General features: G+C 58.7%; 1 protein-coding gene and 1 long non-coding RNA gene across 15 annotated transcripts in view; one reads left to right on the forward strand and one right to left on the reverse strand.

Annotated features, from left to right (window-relative positions):
- Window positions 1-16,756, forward strand: part of CLK3 (CDC like kinase 3) — a 28,109-nt gene that overhangs the window by 352 nt on the left and 11,001 nt on the right. For 2 of the 13 annotated variants that reach the window (XM_082735875.1, XM_082735880.1), the window contains exons 2-3: window positions 8,463-8,753; window positions 12,108-14,017. The exons of 2 other annotated variants lie outside the window; for them this stretch is intronic. Coding sequence is in view for 1 of the 11 variants with exons in the window: in XM_082735868.1 (XP_082591994.1) it covers window positions 12,283-12,453 (171 nt within the window). In the remaining 10 variants the exon portion in view is untranslated. Of the gene's footprint in view, window positions 1-8,462; window positions 8,754-12,107; window positions 14,069-16,756 lie in introns of those variants that run through there. 9 more of the 13 variants (XM_082735873.1, XM_082735879.1, XM_082735874.1 and 6 more) reach the window with 8 other exon arrangements.
- Window positions 61-14,722, reverse strand: LOC309867273. Of its 2 annotated transcripts, XR_014313087.1 has the most exons (5): window positions 14,336-14,655; window positions 10,069-10,183; window positions 4,952-5,250; window positions 4,054-4,107; window positions 61-703 (listed from the first exon to the last, which is right to left on the reverse strand). It is a non-coding gene; the product is annotated as an uncharacterized lncRNA (long non-coding RNA). The 2 variants fall into 2 exon arrangements; XR_014313086.1 differs by lacking the exon at window positions 10,069-10,183 and having other exon boundaries at window positions 14,336-14,722.

Genomic DNA, 16,756 nt, shown 5'->3' on the forward strand with positions numbered 1-16,756 from the left:
GCGCCGCGCTCTGGAGCGCGCTGGGTCCTTGGCAGGGGACCCAAACCACTCGGGCCCATGTAAACAGAAAGGAGAGGGATTTATTTTCGGGGTGTGGAGGAGCCCAAGGACAGCGGGACCTGGGCTGCCCATGGAAGGTACTCCTCTCCTGAAGACCAGCCCACCCTGCTGCCCAGGCCACAGAGCAACATGACATGACCGTCCCAAAAGTCAGGTTTATGTCTTCTCCATACATGAGACTTCCTGGGCTGAACCAAAATCTCTCCATCCCAATTCCACTTCCTGGAAATTGTCGGCTCCATTTGCTGTCACTGAAATGCAGCTTTATCCACTGTGAAAAAGAGCAGTTGACACTTCCCAACTTCTGTGTCCAGTCTTCAGCCCCGGTGAGAACTATGATTTTGTCTCAAGTCTAGTGATCAGGAAGGGGCCATTGGCTCAGTTGGGCTCGGGACCCCGTGCTGGACACATCCACTGAGAACTCGGCAGCCCCCACAGCAGTGGTGTGAATGGCAGGGAGGGCAGAGAACATTTTGCAGATGACACTGGAGAAGCAGTCTCAGAGGTATTCTGTCCTTCCACCCTGCCAGAGTCCCCCTCTGCAAAACTCTGCTTCAGTTAAGTCAGTAGATGGAAAGAGTGTAGAGCAATAGAGTTGAGTAGGGTTTGGATTCTGGAAGCACATGGCCCAGCTGACAGAGCTCTGTAGGGCAAGGAAATACACAGCAAAGTGGGGAAGGAAGTTCAGAAAAAGAAAATGAGGGGCGCCTGGGTGGCTCAGTGGGTTAAGCCTCTGCCCTGGGCTCGGGTCATGATCTCGGGGTCCTGGGATCAAGCCCCATATTGGGCACTCTGCTCCGCAGGGAGCCTGCTTCCCTCTCTCTCTCTGCCTGCCTCTCTGCCTGTTTGTGATCTCTGTCAAATAAATAAATAAAATCTTGAAAGAAAGAGAGAAAGAGAAAATGACCAGGTGACTTCGAGGGAGGTTAACTCTAGGCTGGCCTTGCTTGTGGCCATTGAAGATGACCATGCTTTCAAGCTTGGAACTGAGAAACCACCTTTTCTGGGACAGGTTAGGGGAGCCAGGGGTCTTAGATGCTGTTCTGCTATGTGACTTTGGGCAATTTACTGCCCTTGTCTGGGCAGTTTCCCTATTGTAAAATGGGGACTATAGAGTGATCTGAGGTACAAGTGAATCAGAATTCACTTTGAAAAGTCTAAAGCCCAGTGCCCAAGGCCTTCACCAGAAAGCAGAAGGTCTGTAGTCATCATTCTGCTGACACCAGAGCAGTGAATGGACCAACAAAGCCCCACAAGGACACCAGCACCCCACTAGCCACTCTCTGCCCAGCTCCTAGCCACAGGATCCTCCTGAGAAAGGGCAAGGGGCCTCATGCACGGGCAGTCAGGGGCCTTGTGTCAACATGGGCATTTCAGGCCCTGTTGCAGGCTGGGGACAGGGAGACCTCTGACTGCAGCCACCTGTGACAGGTCCCACCGCTCAGACCTGACAGAAACCCCAGCATGAGGGGATAAAGGCATAGTCTTACAGGCCTGCCCTCTCCCCAAGGAGTCCTTGCCCACCCCTGGTTCCTGAAGCCTGTCAGTCCACTGCCCCCTCATTGGGGGCAAAGGGCTGACCTCAGTGTCTTGTGTGGCAGAGTGAGCTGTGAGCCTCAGTCTCCACACCACCTTTCTCCCCCAGTCAGGGCACTGCCCCGGTTGCCAGCTTTTCTCAGACCTCTCTTAAGTGGCTCTTGGGCTTTGTCTGACATCTGGGGACAGAAGAAGCAGCAGCTGACCCCACAGAGGGCAGAGAGGCAGGCCGGGTACCAGTGAGGAGTAACTCCAGCTCTTCCCAGGGAGGGGAGGTGAACTGAGAAGTTCTTCCAGAACCAGCAAAGGCCCAACTGGAAGGACCCTTTGGGCCTTCTCCGCCCCCAGCTTGCAGATGGGGAGATGAAGGTAGAGAGAGTAACTGGGCCTGGGTCCTCTAGGGAGGCAGGGCTCACTCCGCCTGCCCCTCTAGAGAGTCCCCAGCTCTTACCTTCAGGCTCTGAGAGGTGGCTGGAGGTCCCTGCCCTCCCTGTGCTGGAGTGCTGATGCTCAGAGCTCCAGCTCCTGCCCTCTGGGGACCCGGTTCTCAGCCTCAGGGTCAGAACTCTTGGCATCTCCCAGGTCCCACGTGCAGGTAGGACCCCATTCTCTAGGGGTCCCCGGAGAGCAGCTGAGGCAAAAGATAGGAATCCCCACCCCACGAGGCTCCTCCATGCAGAGTGAGAAAGACGAGGCCCTCCCTGGTATTGAAGTGTAAGACAGGACTGTCCTGGGCAGTGGAACTTGCTACATTGTCCATCACCGGCAGCTGCACATGACAGCATATGGTTTCCTGAGTTTATTAACTGTAAATAATGGCTTGTGGACGAAATACTGGATAAACAGACATTGTGACTAAAGCCCTCTGTGCAGGTGGTCTTGGGCACACATCCATGGTTTTATAATCTTAGTTCTGACTCCCCCTAACTGGACCCCAGGGGAGACTCAGGGCAGCAGGCACTGAGCCAGGGGCACCATCTCATGTAATCCTCACGCCAATCTCTGAGGTAGGTAAGGTGGTATCCCCATTTTGCCGATGCGGAGACTGAGGCCTCGAGAAGGCAGACTTGCTTATTGCCCACTGAGCTGGTCAGTGGTGGAGCTGAGGCGAGCACAGGACTTCTTGGCTCTAAAGGCCACTCTCCTTTCATTCATAACCCCAGGCCCAGGAACCCAGATGTCCTAACTCCCTGTGCCTCCATAGCCCACCTAGCCATTGCCTCTCCTGCTTCTGCCCCTGTGCCCTCCTCCTCAGAGAGAAGGCCGACCAGGAGATGATACATCAAGTCCCAGGCCTGGCACTGTTCTGCTCCACCCCCCACCGTCCCCCCAGCGATGAGAGGGCTCTCTTAGCATGTCCCCAGATGCCCTCACCTGTCTATCCCAGCTTCTTACGGGAAGGGAGGAAGTGTGAACACCTCTGTGAGGGAAGGGGATTTCTCTCTGCAGAGCCCCTCAGATCCGGGTGCCCTCACTCCATGGTCCTCACTTTTCTACCAGCTGCTGCTCTAACCCCAGCTTCTTGGCAAGGGCTCTCTGCCACCTTGGGGAGGAGGGCAGAGGGCAGTGAGTGGCGGGGAGGGGTTTGAGTTAATCTGGGAAGGGCAGGTCAGGGGCACAGGGGATTGGGCATAGGGGACTGTGGGCTCCCTGGGCGTGCAGGCCCAGCAGAGGCACAGAGGTGGAGGGGTGCCGAACACCGGGTTCTGGGGACCTTCTGGGGCTGGCTGCTGAGCCTCTCCAGTTCTGGGTCCCAGATTTTCTGGAGTTCAGCGCACATCCAGGCCAGCTCCAAGCCCATCCTACAGGGAAGTCTGGGGAAGGGGTGTAGAGAGAGGGGGTCATTGGCTCCTGACCTGGTGCTGCAGGACATCACCCCACCCCTGCTCTCATAGGCCCATTCTCATGGGGGCCTGCCTGGGAACTCCGCCTTGACCCAAACAAGGGGTATAATGGCCGTCAGGTGCTGGGAGGCTGACAGAACAGCCCTCAGGGGAGGGAGCAGGATGGCCTCATTCTGCTACTCTACTCTGTACAGGTGACTACAGAGTCCCCCAAATCCAAAAATACGAATGGGTGGTACTCCCTTAGTGCTCCCTAGATGCTACACCACCCAGCCTCAGGGCTCTCTGAGAGCAGGCCATGTCTCCAAACCCTCCCCATTTCCAGATCCTCCCTCGTCTCCGAGTGAGGTCCCTGTGCACCAGGCCCGGCCTACAGAGGCTCAGCCCTTATGCACTTTGTACAGAGGAAGAGCTAAGCACGACAGCCAGGGCTACCAGGCCACTGCCTCATCCGTGTGCTTAGGAGCCCTGTCCTCCCTGCCTGAAAGGCCCAGGGAGGACTCCCCAGGGCCCTCCCCAACAGCCTGGGGAGTAGGCTTGACTGGTGCCTACTCAGCATGTGCCAGTCTTGTCCCCAGACCTCCACAGGGGGCTGAGGGGGTGCGGAACTCACCTGCCCTGTGTAGAATCTGGGGGCTTGTGGGGGGTGCTCTGCCATGGCCTGCACCTGTGGGAAGAAGGCGGGTGGTTAGGACTCAGGGACACTGGCCTCCCTTCCAGGCTGACTGGACTGTCCAGGTTCTCCTTCTTGTTCTGGGCTGGGGGCAGGCCCAGGCCACACTGACCTGAAGGTACCCCAGGCAGCCTCCAGCTCCTCCCCACCTTCCACCTCTGGATCCTGGAAGGCATCTGATTTTTCTTCCCCAGAGCCTGCCTCTTGCTGTGGCTGGTCCATCTGAGGGGACCCCCACCCCATCCTCTTGTGCCCAGAAATACACACACAGGCTCTTGGGTCTGGGCAGGGCCTGGCCTGCAGACAGGAGCCGGTGTCCAGTCTGGACCTTGGCCTGCCTGGGGGCTCACTGAGCAGGGCCCACCACTCCTCACAACGGCCCGTCCTGCGGCCCCTACGGTCTTTCTATAGCCATGTCAGGGGCCTGGCGTTAAGTGAGGGCAAGAGCAAGACAGAACAGCTGGGTCCCCGAGATCTCCAGTCAGATCCAACCACCCAACAGGAAGGTAACAGGAAACAAATTGGGAGGCGTTACAGGTTGAACTCTAGACTCCCCCCAAAAAGGTATGTTTGTGTTCTAACCCCTAATATCTCAAAATGTGACCCTCTTTAGAGATAAGGTCTTTGCAAGGTAATCAAGGTAACATGAAGCCATTATAGAGCACCCTAATCTAATCTGACTGGTGTTCTTCTAGAAGGAAAATTTGGACACACACACCCCTGGGTTCGCTCTTTGTCAGGGCAGCCCTAGCACACTACCTCAGAGTGGGGTGAGACGGAACCCCCTGCGGCAGCTCCCTGGCCCCAGCAGGACCCTGACTGGAAGGGGGCCTCTCACCTCCGGGCAGCCGCGCGTGCGGTGGCGTGAAGCGCGGACTGACGGGAGCGACGCTTCTGTGACTGCGAGCCACGTGAGCCTTTTCCACGCTTGCCGGATGGAACCCTCATATGCAGCTGATAGAGAACTGCAGCTGCTCTCGGTGTCTGTTTCTTTGTTTACAGATGAGCCCAGAGAGGGAGAGTGACTTGCCCAAGGTCACGTAGTGAGTGCTCTATGGGGGCCTGGTTTGTGCCCAGTATTCAGGCTCCAGAGTCCACCATCATCCACTAATTTGGGAACAGCGAAGAGCAGAGAATCTTGGGATTGAGCAGAGGAAGACAGACTGAGGTAGAGCCCAGGAAAGGGTGAGGGTAGAAGGAGCTTGAGGTTGGGATGGATGGAGGTGGAGGGTGCTGGTGGCCCTGGGAGCCCCTCGCACCCTCTTGCCAGCCAGCTGTTGCCCCCTCTCCCTCAGGGCCTCCGCCCTGCTGTGACTTTGGCCATTTGGTTGCTCCCCACGGTACCCCTGCCAATGCCAGGGCAGAATCCTAGGCCACCCTCCCTGGACAGGCACCCACTTGCTCACAGAAGATGAGTCCTGGGCAGGCCTCCCTGGGCACTGGAGAAAAATGCCCTACGCTGTCCCTGAGAAGTAGAGGACTGGAAGGCCCTAGAGTTGGGGCCCACGTGGACACTGGTTTGGGGGTCCTTTGCATGTTGTTTGCATAGTGCCCCCCCACACACTGCTTCCTTCTAGGCACCTAAATCTGCCCAGCTTTCTCCCTGACATCGTCCACTGCAGACCCCCATCTTGACCAGCATGCACCCCAGAAAGTGTAGACTCTCTCTCCAGGCCCTGGGGAGACACTTCCATCCTCAGGGGTCTGGATCAAGAAACAGACCAAAACTTGAGATTTCTTTCCGTACAAATTCACAATCACTGTCTGTATAAATACACAATCACGGTTGCAGACAATCACAGTAAATACGCTGCCTTGCGGAACTAACAGCCCTCTCAGAGCAAAGCTCCGGACCCCAGCTTGAGATACACTGATTCAGACCAACCCCACATTTTATGAGGCTCAAGACCAGCTAAGCAGGGCTGCCGAGACCCTCTCTCATGCTCCTTCCAGCTGGACCAACAGATCAGCCCCACTGCGGCAGAGCGCACCCCCAACCTGGGGCTCTACATCTCTGCTTCTCCCAGCCACCTCCTTGCTGCCTCTGTTTCTCTGTGTCTTTGTGTGTGCATCTGGGAACAGGTGTGTGTCTCTGGGGCGGGGGGCAGGTGTGTGTCCACCAGTCTGTCTGCTTGTGCACATAAACGTTTGCCCTGGAGACTAAGGGAGGGCACCAGCCGGAAGGAGGCAGTCACTAAACGAGCTCAAGTCTGGTGGATAGGGCCCGGGGCACCCCAGCCCTTGCTCTGGCCCCTGCTGCTTATTTCAGCCCCTTACCCGCTCGGCTTCTCAGTTGGGGCAGGGACTGTTCACAGCATTGCCACCTTCATGCCTCTTGTCTTTGGGCCTTTGCATGTGCTCCGCCCTTCTTTTCTTTGCTGAGGATGCCTGTTCATCCTTCCGTGACGGTTCAGAGGCTCAGAAATCCCCTTGATATGGAGGACTTACCCATCTGCAGCACATCCCCCCACCTCCCACAATGCCTGTCCCCTGAGCAGGTATATTAAATTGTAATTGCTCACTTGATGATTGTGCAGACCCAAACCACAAGCTTTTGGGGACAAGGAGTGGTCTGATCTGACTTCCGTTCTCCTGTGCACAGAAGAGGCCAGAAGCGGATGTTCAGTGAACATATGATGGATGGATGGACGGACGGATGGACGGACGATGAGGACGATGTTGGATGAGTGGGTGGCTGGGTAGAACAGAACAAGGAAGCTGCAGGAGAAGGGGAGGAAGTGTAGGATAAAGCTAGCGGGCATCCTACAAGCAGGAAGAGACTAGCTCACCGGCAATAGGGAGGCCTGGGCAATGGGGAAGAGAGCGAGGAGGAGGGGCCTGTGGGAAGGGATGGGAAGGCAGACAGAGGGCCCCCAGCTGGGGAGATTTTAATGGTTTCTTTACAAGTTGCAGAGATGTCCTCACTATGTCTCACTGGCGGGGATGGGGACTGGGGCAGAGACGCCGCCTCCGAGGCCCCTACACACACAGCGTCTGTCCTGGGCACTCCCACTCCCAAGCCTCCTGACTTGACCCCTGCAGTGAAGGTCATCTTGCCTCCCTGCCCCCTGCCCTCCAGCCTGGTCTGGGTCAGCAGCAGGGTCTTGGCCACGTGTGTCAGAGACAGGACTTGTTGGAGCTGAAAGATTTTCCACACGCTCCCCCAAAAAGAGCCAGAATGGGACAAGCAGGAGTGTTGATACCTGGGGGAAGGGAGGCTGGTTTTGGCCACATGGTTTGGGATTTGGGGCTCAGTATTGTTGCAGCTGGAGACAGGCTGGCCCACCTGCCTACAGGGTCATCTCACCCAGTGGGGAGCAGGATACCCACTCCAGCTTGGACAATCTTGGGGCAGTGGTCTGAGTAGCCACTTGCCGGGTCTTCTGGCCAGGGGCCACCCCCAGCACTGCTAGCCACACTGCGCTCCCCACACGTAGCCTTGGTGCTCTGCCTCCAGGGCCTGCCCAGGGCCCTCTGTCTCCTGCTGTCCTTAAGGCCACCAGGATGGCTGCTGTGAGCCGACCCTGGTCACTGGCACTTCTGCCTAGCTCTTCTGAGTCTCCTGTTCACCTGTGAAGACCTCCCACTCCACCCAGTCATGGCTTAGCATCCACCGGGGCTGTGGGGCTCTTCCAGAAGACCTCCTCTGAACCCAGCCCCTAGAGGCTTCTCTGAACTCCAGGCTTTCGTTCTGGACCAGATGGTTTAAGGCTGGACAGTACCAAGACACACATTACTGAAGGGCGCTGTCCTTCTGGGATGTGAGTGGTGCGTGCTAGAGTAGTACTATGTCAAGGCCCTGCTCCAGCCTGTCCCTCCTGGACACTCTCTTTTCCATGCTGCTAGAGTCCCTCCCCTGACTTTGGAATCCCCCAAGGACAGGGTCTAGACTCCCGTGCTTCTCTGCCCCCTGCTACAGGTAGACACAGGTTGGCTCAGTTGGCGCCCTGGATACCCTGTGGGGCTGACTCTGCCGGCTGTCTCGGGCCCCCGGGGCAAGCATCAACAGCTGCTCTGCGGGAAGATTGTGTCCTCAACCTGGGCAGGGGTTAAGACTCCACCAGGGCCCCGAAGTGCCTGGGCCCTGTCCCCACCCCACCCCTGCAGGCCTGACACCAGCATCTCCTGCAGGTCCGCTCAGTCCAGGATCCTGGGGTCTCCTCACAGCCTCCAGACCACACTGTTTTGACCCTGAATGAGTTCCTCCCCACCCTCGGGGCTTTGTTTTCCCATCTGAACCAGGAAGGGAGTTGGCTGGGTAAAGGCAGGGTCTTCCCAAATGATGGGGGCGGGGTTGTCCCTCTCTGGGTTGCACAGAAATCTTTGCATGCCTCTCCCTCCCTCCCCAGCTGCTACTCCAAGAATGAAGACCAGAGAATGAAGTAAAGGCAGGGCCAGTCTTCAGGGCCCTGCCCATGCACCCACTTAGAGGAGGCTCTAGGCCAAGGGGCTGTTGGCTCCTCTGGTCCAAACACAGCTGGCCTTTTCTACTTCCATCTGCAACAGCAGAATCCTGCTGGACCTCTTGCCACTAGGCCCCTCCTGCATGACTGGCACCCTGGTTTGTCTTCTGCATCCTGGTCTGGCCTCCTCCACTGCTGTCCCTGGGACCCCTGCAGCTGGTCCCCCTCCTGCTCCAGGTGGGCCAGAAAGCATTCCTCCTGCTGTAGGGAGGGCCGAAGGCAGTGCTGAGCCCCTGGAGAGGGCCGTCCCTGCCCCTAGCACAGCAGTGCCTGCAGATTCTGATAAAGCAGGCTGACTCCACCAGGTCCTGCTGGCTCCCACCCACTGCGATAAGCCCACCAGGGGCCCACCTGCCAGCCCAGCACCGACCCATGTCCTGGCTTGTGCACAAGGGACGCAGCTCCCAGGGGGTGCCCAACTATTACCACTACGGGCTCCAGATGTGTGACCCTCCACCTCCAGCTGGACCTAGGACATACCAGTTGCTGATGGCTTTAGAGCCCCAGCAGGAGGACCAGGGACACTGTCGTGGAATGACAGCTGTCAGGCAGGAGCAAACAGGCTGTCAGGTGAGTCCCCAGAGTCACCCCAGGCACTGTAAGGAGCAGGAGTTCTAGGAGGGGCAGCTGTGGGCTGAGACCCCCATGTCACTAAAGGCTCAGATACCTAGACCATCACAGGGTGGCTGGCCTGCCACATCCTCACATGGGACAGGGGTGCTGGATACCTCCCCTAGAACCCTCAGCTTGCATGAACCATCGCCTTCCTCTCTTCCTGGGGACTGCAGCTTTCACCAGGGGCAAATGGCCCTTGAAGGAAACTCCTCTTTCTGCTGAGCTAAAACCAGCCCCTCTCTTCCTCTGACTCTCCCTGGGGAGCCACAGGAACCCAGGCCCTTCCTTTGCCTCCAATCAGCGCCTCTAGCCACACCAAGCAATGCTCTGTGTACCTGCAGAGCACGCCATTCACAGAGATGACACTTCAGCACAGCAGCCTTGTTGGGGACCCACTTCCCATCTGTCCTCCTTGGATGCCCCAGACCTTGACAAGCCTTCCCGAGAACATGACCTCAGATGTGAGCACCAGCCCCGAGCCTTCTGGACTTCTCAGTCTGTGAAGAGGACCTTGCTAGCTTAGGGGACCTCCCTGAGGCTACAGATAATCAAGGAGGATCAGGGAGAGGATGATGGGACCCTAAACCTCACTTTCTGCTCCTGCATGAGGAGGTTGCCCGGGGCCCTGCAGAGTCCCAGCTCACATCCCTGCCTCCACAGCACCTGTGCTCGCTTCACACAGCCTCCAGTGATGCCCGCAGGTGGCCAGCCGGCTTGGCCCAGTGCTCCCAGCTCTCTGCTAGCTGTACCCACACAGGGCCTTCTCTGAGGGCCTCCCAACCTACTCCAGGGCTCTCTCTGAGCACCTGCTAGGAAAGAGGAGCCAGGCTTCAGCCTGGGCCTCAGGAGCTGCCATGCCCACCTTTCCCACACTCACCTGCACCCTCCGGTGGTGCTCAGTGAGCAGGCACAGTCCAGTGGCTAGAAGTGATAGGAGTGTGGTGGGGGAAAGAGGGGAGGCAGGTCCATGGGGCTCCTGCACAGTGCAGTTCCTGAGAGCGGGACAGATGGGAGACCCTGGAGCTAGGGCACCAGCTTCCAAGGCCCCTCTTCAGATAGGGAAACTGAGGCCCTGGCACTGAGCCTGCACAAACCCGACAACACCCTGGCTCAGGATCTTCCCTGGTGATTCAGATTTCAGATAAATGTCTGCCCCAACTCCGCTGAACAGTTCTCAGTTCCAACAGCTTCCATGAGCTTTGGTGCTGACTCTGGCCCAGCCACCTGCTGAACAGCCAAGCTCACCTAGCCCTCCCCGGCTTCAGGAGGGGGCACAGAAGTCTGAAGAGGATGTCAGTTGCCCCAGGTCATGAAGGGGGCCCACTGCAAACTGGGCCCCCACTCCCCAACCCCTGCTGCTCCCCTACCCAGTATGGGAGTCTGGAAATTGCAGGGGACAGGGGAACATTTGGGGGACACTGTAGATTAGCTCCAGTGTAAGAAGTCAGAAACCCTTAAACCAAGTTACTCCTTCAGTTCCCCTTTGGCTTCCATAGCTTTAGCTGGAAGATGGGGGACCTGAGCCCTAGGCCCCACCCACTTAACCTCCAGGGACTGAGCCTCAGAATCCTACCACTATCTTCCCACCCACGCACCTGGGCACCAGGCACCCTGCCCCAACTCTGTGTGGGCACAGGGAGAAGATACCTACTGAGCTACTGAGCTGAGCTCCCCTGGACCCCTAACTGACTTGTTCACTCCTCACATTCCCAGACCTGCTCCCAGCTCAGGATGGCACTACTACCCACCAGCCCTCTCCCTGTAGACACCTTGACGCTCTCCTCTCTGGACTCCAGGCTCACATTCTTGCAGCCACTTCTGAGCTGCTCTCTCCACATTTCACCACCATGCAAGGCCTCTCCAAGATGGTCTATGATGACGGTCTGCTGCCCCCATCTCCCACGCCCTGGCGCAGCCACCACAACTCCACTCTGGCTGGGTACTCAGTCTTCCCATTAAAAACAAGTCCTGGGGCGCCTGGGTGGCTCAGTGGGCTAAGCCTCTGCCTTCGGCTCGGGTCATGATCTCAGGGTCCTGGGATCGAGCCCCGCATTGGGCTCTCTGCTCAGCAGGGAGCCTGCTTCCCTCTCTCTCTGCCTGCCTCTCTGCCTACCTGTGATCTCTCTCTCTGTCAAATAAATAAATAGAATCTTAAAAAAAAAAAAAGTCCTCCCCACAGACCGCCCCCAGCGCTTACTGAGAACCTAGACTACCTAACTTGGGTGTAGGAGGGCTCCTGGTCTGCGGGAGTGGGGAGTGGCACCAGCCAGATGTTGAATTCACAGAGCCTGTGCAGAGGAAGGGGCAGCCCCCAATGCTGCGGAAGCACAGGGGTAGGGAGTCCGGTTCTCCTCTGGAGCGTCCAGGAAGGCTAACCTGCCCCTGGAGCTGAAGCTCAAAGGTGAATTAACTGCCCCAGAGAAGCCAAAGATGGATGTGGCAGACTAGAGAGAGCAAGGGCAGCAGGACAAGGAGGGGATCAGAGGGCCTGGGGTCTGGAGAAGGCATCGAGCTGAGCCAGGAGCCCAGCAGGGCAAAAGGGAGATCAAGAGGGACGGGAGCTGCCGTGGGTCTCAGGTGGCTGGGAGCAGGGCACGGGGCAGGGGCATTTCCCTGGTGCCCTGGAACTGTGTTGCAGTTCTCAGCCCGCACAGCAAAGGCTTGGTGGGTATGAGGGTAGAGACCTGGGGAAAATGGTGGGTCCCAAGGGGCTGGGGGTGTGGAGCAAGGGTCCTCTGAAGGTGGCTCACCGCTTGAACTCCCCAGCTAAGAGCTGCCCAAGCTACAGCCTTCCAGCAGTGGCAGTAATGAGATAGGAGGGTGTGTGTGTGTGGGGGGGGGGGGGTACCTGTACCTGACCTCAGGTTAGATCTTTTTCCAAGTGCCTATCTGATACTCTGCCTCTTTTTCTTCTAGGTGTGAGTTCTTTCCGGAACAATAAAGACAGAAGAAGGAAGCTCTAATGGTAGAATCTGAGGCACCAGACAGCTATGGAACTGCTTTTGGAGAGAGGGCTGGGAGATGGCTCCTGCCCCATTTCAGAGAAGGAGAGCAGCTTCCTTAGCCGGAGGCAGGGACTCCTGGGTCCCCGATGTGGGAAGATGCGCCTGACTTGCCCCCTCGGAGCCCGGCGCCCAGTGCAGGGCTAGAAGACAGGAGCCTCCCCCAGCTCCTCCACCCTCAGCTGCCCATGCAGTCCTGGCTTCTAGGAGCCATGACGGCTTGGGGTGAAGTGGGGGGAGACACCTTTCATCTTGTCTGTGTGGGTGAAACCCCGAGATGAAACCAGGCTAACGCAGGCCGTGGCCTTAGGCCACGGACAGCGCCCGGGCCAAGAATGGCAACTCATTACCTCTGGCTCCGGAGACAGGATCCTAAGGGAGGGCGACCGAGGGGCGGGGACAGCCGGGCTCTCGGTCACCCACAGCACACTGGAAGCGCCTTCTGAATTTGGTTGGGAGGGGACCGGGATCCGTTCTTGAGGCCGTATTAGCATAGAAAGCCTCGGTGTTGCCTTAGCTTCTCTTGGTTACTTCGGGTGGCGTGGTGGAGCTAACAGAGAACTGGGGGGCGGGGGGTACTAAGCACCCCGCTCAGGCCACGCCGTCGGACCTCGGTTTAAGCGAGAGCCAGAGACCAAAGACCGAGGGAACCGCCACAAATCCGGAGGGAGCGGATGCGCCCACAGCGCGCCAGCCCAGGCGGGGAGAGGACATTTCGCGTCGGGGGCGTGCCCAGCCCTCATTGGGGGAGTGGGCGGCCCGCCCCCGACAGAGCGGTCCCGGGAGGGTGCCCCGGCCTGCAGCTCCCGGCCGCGTAGCCTGGTGGTTACCAGCAAGAGCCGTGGGGCGTGAACGCTCACAATCCCTGAGTTTCCCGCAAAGGACCCGACCTTGGCTTTCTCCTGTGGAAAGTGGGGTCTCGTTATCCCGCCCGGGCCAGGGGCGGGACGGGCCCCGGCGATCCCACCCGCGCAGCCTCGGCAAAAAGGGCGTCGAGTGGCTGGGAGGAATGGCCCGCGCGGCCTGACCGCGAGAGCCCGGGGTTCATGAACTGAGACACAGTGCTGGTCTGCGTCCGGCGCTGCTCAGGGAAGAGGGGACAACCTTGCCCCCAGACCACGTCCTTCCAGAAACCCGCCGACATGGCTCTCGGGTATCTTCCCCGAAACCGTTCTGGACGCACACGGGAACGGGGACGTGTCGCAGATCTTTAATAGAAACCCACACAGAGAGTTGCCTCTCATTTGCGTCTTCCCCGAAATCGGGAGTGGCGCCCGCCTTCCCGAGCCTAGCGACACTAGCTTCCGTCATCTTTGGCGCCCTCCGGGGTCCCGGGGCCAAGGGGACGCTCAAGGCCCGCCCGGTTTTCACTGAGGCAAAAGCGACACAATGCCCGCCCCTCCACGAGCAGAAAGGGGTTGGCGGGCACGGGCGGGGTCGAGTCTGCAGAGCAGGCAGGGTCCCCCGGCCTGGTCGGGGCTCCACCTCCGGGCGCCCGCGGCTTGGGCCTGCACCCACGTCGAGTCTTGAGGCCTACGTGCGGCGCGATACGGCGGGGGTGGGCCGCGGCCGGGGACGTCCCCTCTGCCCTCCCGGAACCTGTCTCCACTGCTGCCGCCCGGACCGGAGCGGCGAAGGTGGGTCCTCCAGAGCCTTCGAGTCGGGGGCCAGAGCGGCCAGGCCACCGACCCGTGTCGAGCCGGGACTGGCGACGGCTGCGTCACGCGAGGGGCGGGGCCGCCGCGGGCGGAGGCCGGAGCCGGAAGCGGAAGAGGCGCTCGGAGTGGGGAGTGGGGCCTAGCCGCAGCCGGATCCTGGGAGACGGTGAGTGTGGGCCCAGGCCCACGGCGGCGGCGGCGGCGGCAGCGGCGGGGGGTGAGTGGGTAGGGCGGGCGCAGTGGGTGCGGGTCTCCGGGCTTTCGGTTCCGTCTCGGTCTAGTCTCTCTCTTTCTCTCCCTCGGCCCGCCTCTGGTCGCGGCCCCGACCTCTCACCCCTGACCCGCCGCTTCTCCCCCGGAGGGGCGGTCACCGCAGACCCCGACCTCTCGATCCCCCGGTGTCGGAGTCTGAGCGGCGGCTGAGGCCCCTGCAGGAATCCAGATTCAGCCCTGCACCTCCCGCGGAGTGGGGTCGGGGTCTTACCTGGGAGAGCCTGGAGGGGCCTTCAGACTCCTCCCATACCCTCTGCTCGAGGCCTGCAGACTCCTCCTCCACGCGCGGCCTGAAGTTTGATTCTAGCTCTGGCTGGCCATCCGCCTGTCCCCCGGGTAGCCCCTCGCCGCCGCTGGCGGCGGTTATGGGGGAAGGGGCTTGGATCTCTGAGACCCAAGGCGCGTCAGGAAGGGACGCGAGCGAGGGCCGCAGGCCTCCAGCCTGTTTTGTTGTGATGATGGAGCCTCTCCAGCCCGGGGGAGGGGCCGAGTCAAGCTGACACTACAAATGCCGGAGCTGTTCCTTGATCCGGGGGAGTCTGTGTGCTTTAGTTCCGGGTGCGGGTGCCCTGGTGTGGAGCTGGAGTGGGAGTTGCCTGAGCCAGGCCCCCGTCGAGGCGGAGTTGGCGGCCTTCCAGCTTCCCTCCTCCATGCCCTTGAAAAGGAGGAGCGTTTCACCCGGTGGTGGCGGCTTGTAAGGTGGCAGATTTGAGGTTGCAGCGGTGGGGCCGCGTCAGCCAAAAATAACCATGGGGCTCTGGAGTGGCTGGGATCCGGTAGTGCAGACGCTGACCTGGCTGGCTGCTCTTCTTGTCAACCCAGTTCTCTGGCCAGGAGCTGCAGATGAGAAGCCGACTAGGCCCCTGCACAGAAAAGCTGGCATCCTTGGCCTGGTTTCCTCTACATTATCTCTTTCTTCACTGTGTAAGAGCAGAGCCTTCTTGAACGTAATTGTGACCCTTAGCTTCCTTGAATAATCTATTTGCTGGGGTGTCAGAGCTTCAGAGATCATTGGTGAGAAATGGGATCTGGAGCCCTGGCTGGGAAGATAATGAGGAACATCTGGTATTCCCCATATTTCCCCTGTCTAGAAAGTGTCGAAGCAGAGGTTATCTCCTCTCTGATTACCTTGCGTGGTACTCTGTAGCTCTCATCCTTGTCATCTCCATTGCCAAGTTGGCTGGAGGGTGTTTTTTGGAATTTTCAGGTATGGCGACCTTAGAGTCATGAGGCCAGTAAGTAGAGCACTGGGAATTAGTTTGGGATTTTCTACCCAGGCCTCTCACCCCCACCCCTTGGAAGGGATTTATAAAATATCCTTTGTGTCCTAACTTAGACCCAGAGGTGTTACCTAGAATCTTTTTAACCTTGTTAATGAAATGACCCAAAGGCGTGTGCTGGGCATTACTAAAGGAGTGGCATAATTTAATCCTCACAGAGCCTTATAAGAGATTATTATTCCCTTGTTGCAAGAGGAAGTTGAAGGTCAGAGTAGTTTAATAACTTGCCTGAAGACACACAGCTAGAAGTGGCAGTGTTGGGACTCAACATCTGTCTACTCTGAACCTCTGCTCCGCCCTCTCGAGTACAGTGGCGGGGGGGGGGGGGTATGGGAACCCTCCTGGTCCCTGGAGGAGTTGGCCTGGTGTAGACCAGACCATGTGTCCAGCTCTGGAACTTTGCCTGCCTGGCCACCAGAGCATCTTCGCTGTCGCTTAGGGAGATGTGACATACTGCCTTCATTCCATAACTCGGGCACCTGACCCGGGTAATTGCAGGAAAACCGTGAAACATTCATTAGTCAGCTGATCGTCAAAACAGAACAGCAGTTTAAGCTCTTGAGGAGCAGTTGGTGATTTTACATGGTGTTTACCTCCGAGGGTTGCTGGGGCCTGGGCTTCAAGGTAGATATGGGGAGAAATCTGCTGGTGAGGAGATCCGGAACAGAGGATTTCTCAGGTTTTCCAGGGGTTTAGTCAGATAGGCCCGGCTGCCTGCCCATCCACAGGAGCTGGTTCACTCTGCTCTCCTGATGGACCCTTCTCGTGAGCTGGGGCAGCCTCGGTGGGTTTGTCCAAATGTGCTGAGTAAGGCGAGCCCAGCACTGACCACTGAAGGCTGGAGAAGGCCAAGTAAAGGGTTGGGAGGAAGGCTGGCCACGATCCCTGGCCCAGCCTTCCAGCAGAAGCAGTGTCCGGGTTCTGGGTGTGGGTGGAACCGGGAGCTGGCCTCACATAGCCTTCTTCCTCAGCTCGTGTCTGATCCAGCCTGGTGGTTTCCTGTGGTGGATTTTAAGTCCCTGCCAAACAGGCACGGTGAGGTAGGGCCCTTTGGGCAGGCCTCTCCAAGCACACAGGCTGCCAGACACTCGGTCCTCTGGCTTCTCCCAAGATGAGCATAGGAGAGGGGACTGGAACTTCGAGGTAGGATCTAGCAGATCTAGCAGAGGGTCTAGCAGATCTAGCAGGGGATCTAGCATAGGGGGCAGCGGTGGTACAGTTGGCGGCGAGGCGCTGCCTGGCGTGGCACTGCAGGTGGGCGGAGGGTGCCCTGGGTGTCTTGGTGAGAGACTCACTGCCCTGAGGAGGCTGACGTCAGTTTATTGGTGCTGAGACAGAGTATGGAGCAGCAG

Source organism: Mustela nivalis (assembly GCF_964662115.1).
Source record: "Mustela nivalis genome assembly, chromosome: 6".
NCBI lineage: Eukaryota > Metazoa > Chordata > Mammalia > Carnivora > Mustelidae > Mustela > Mustela nivalis.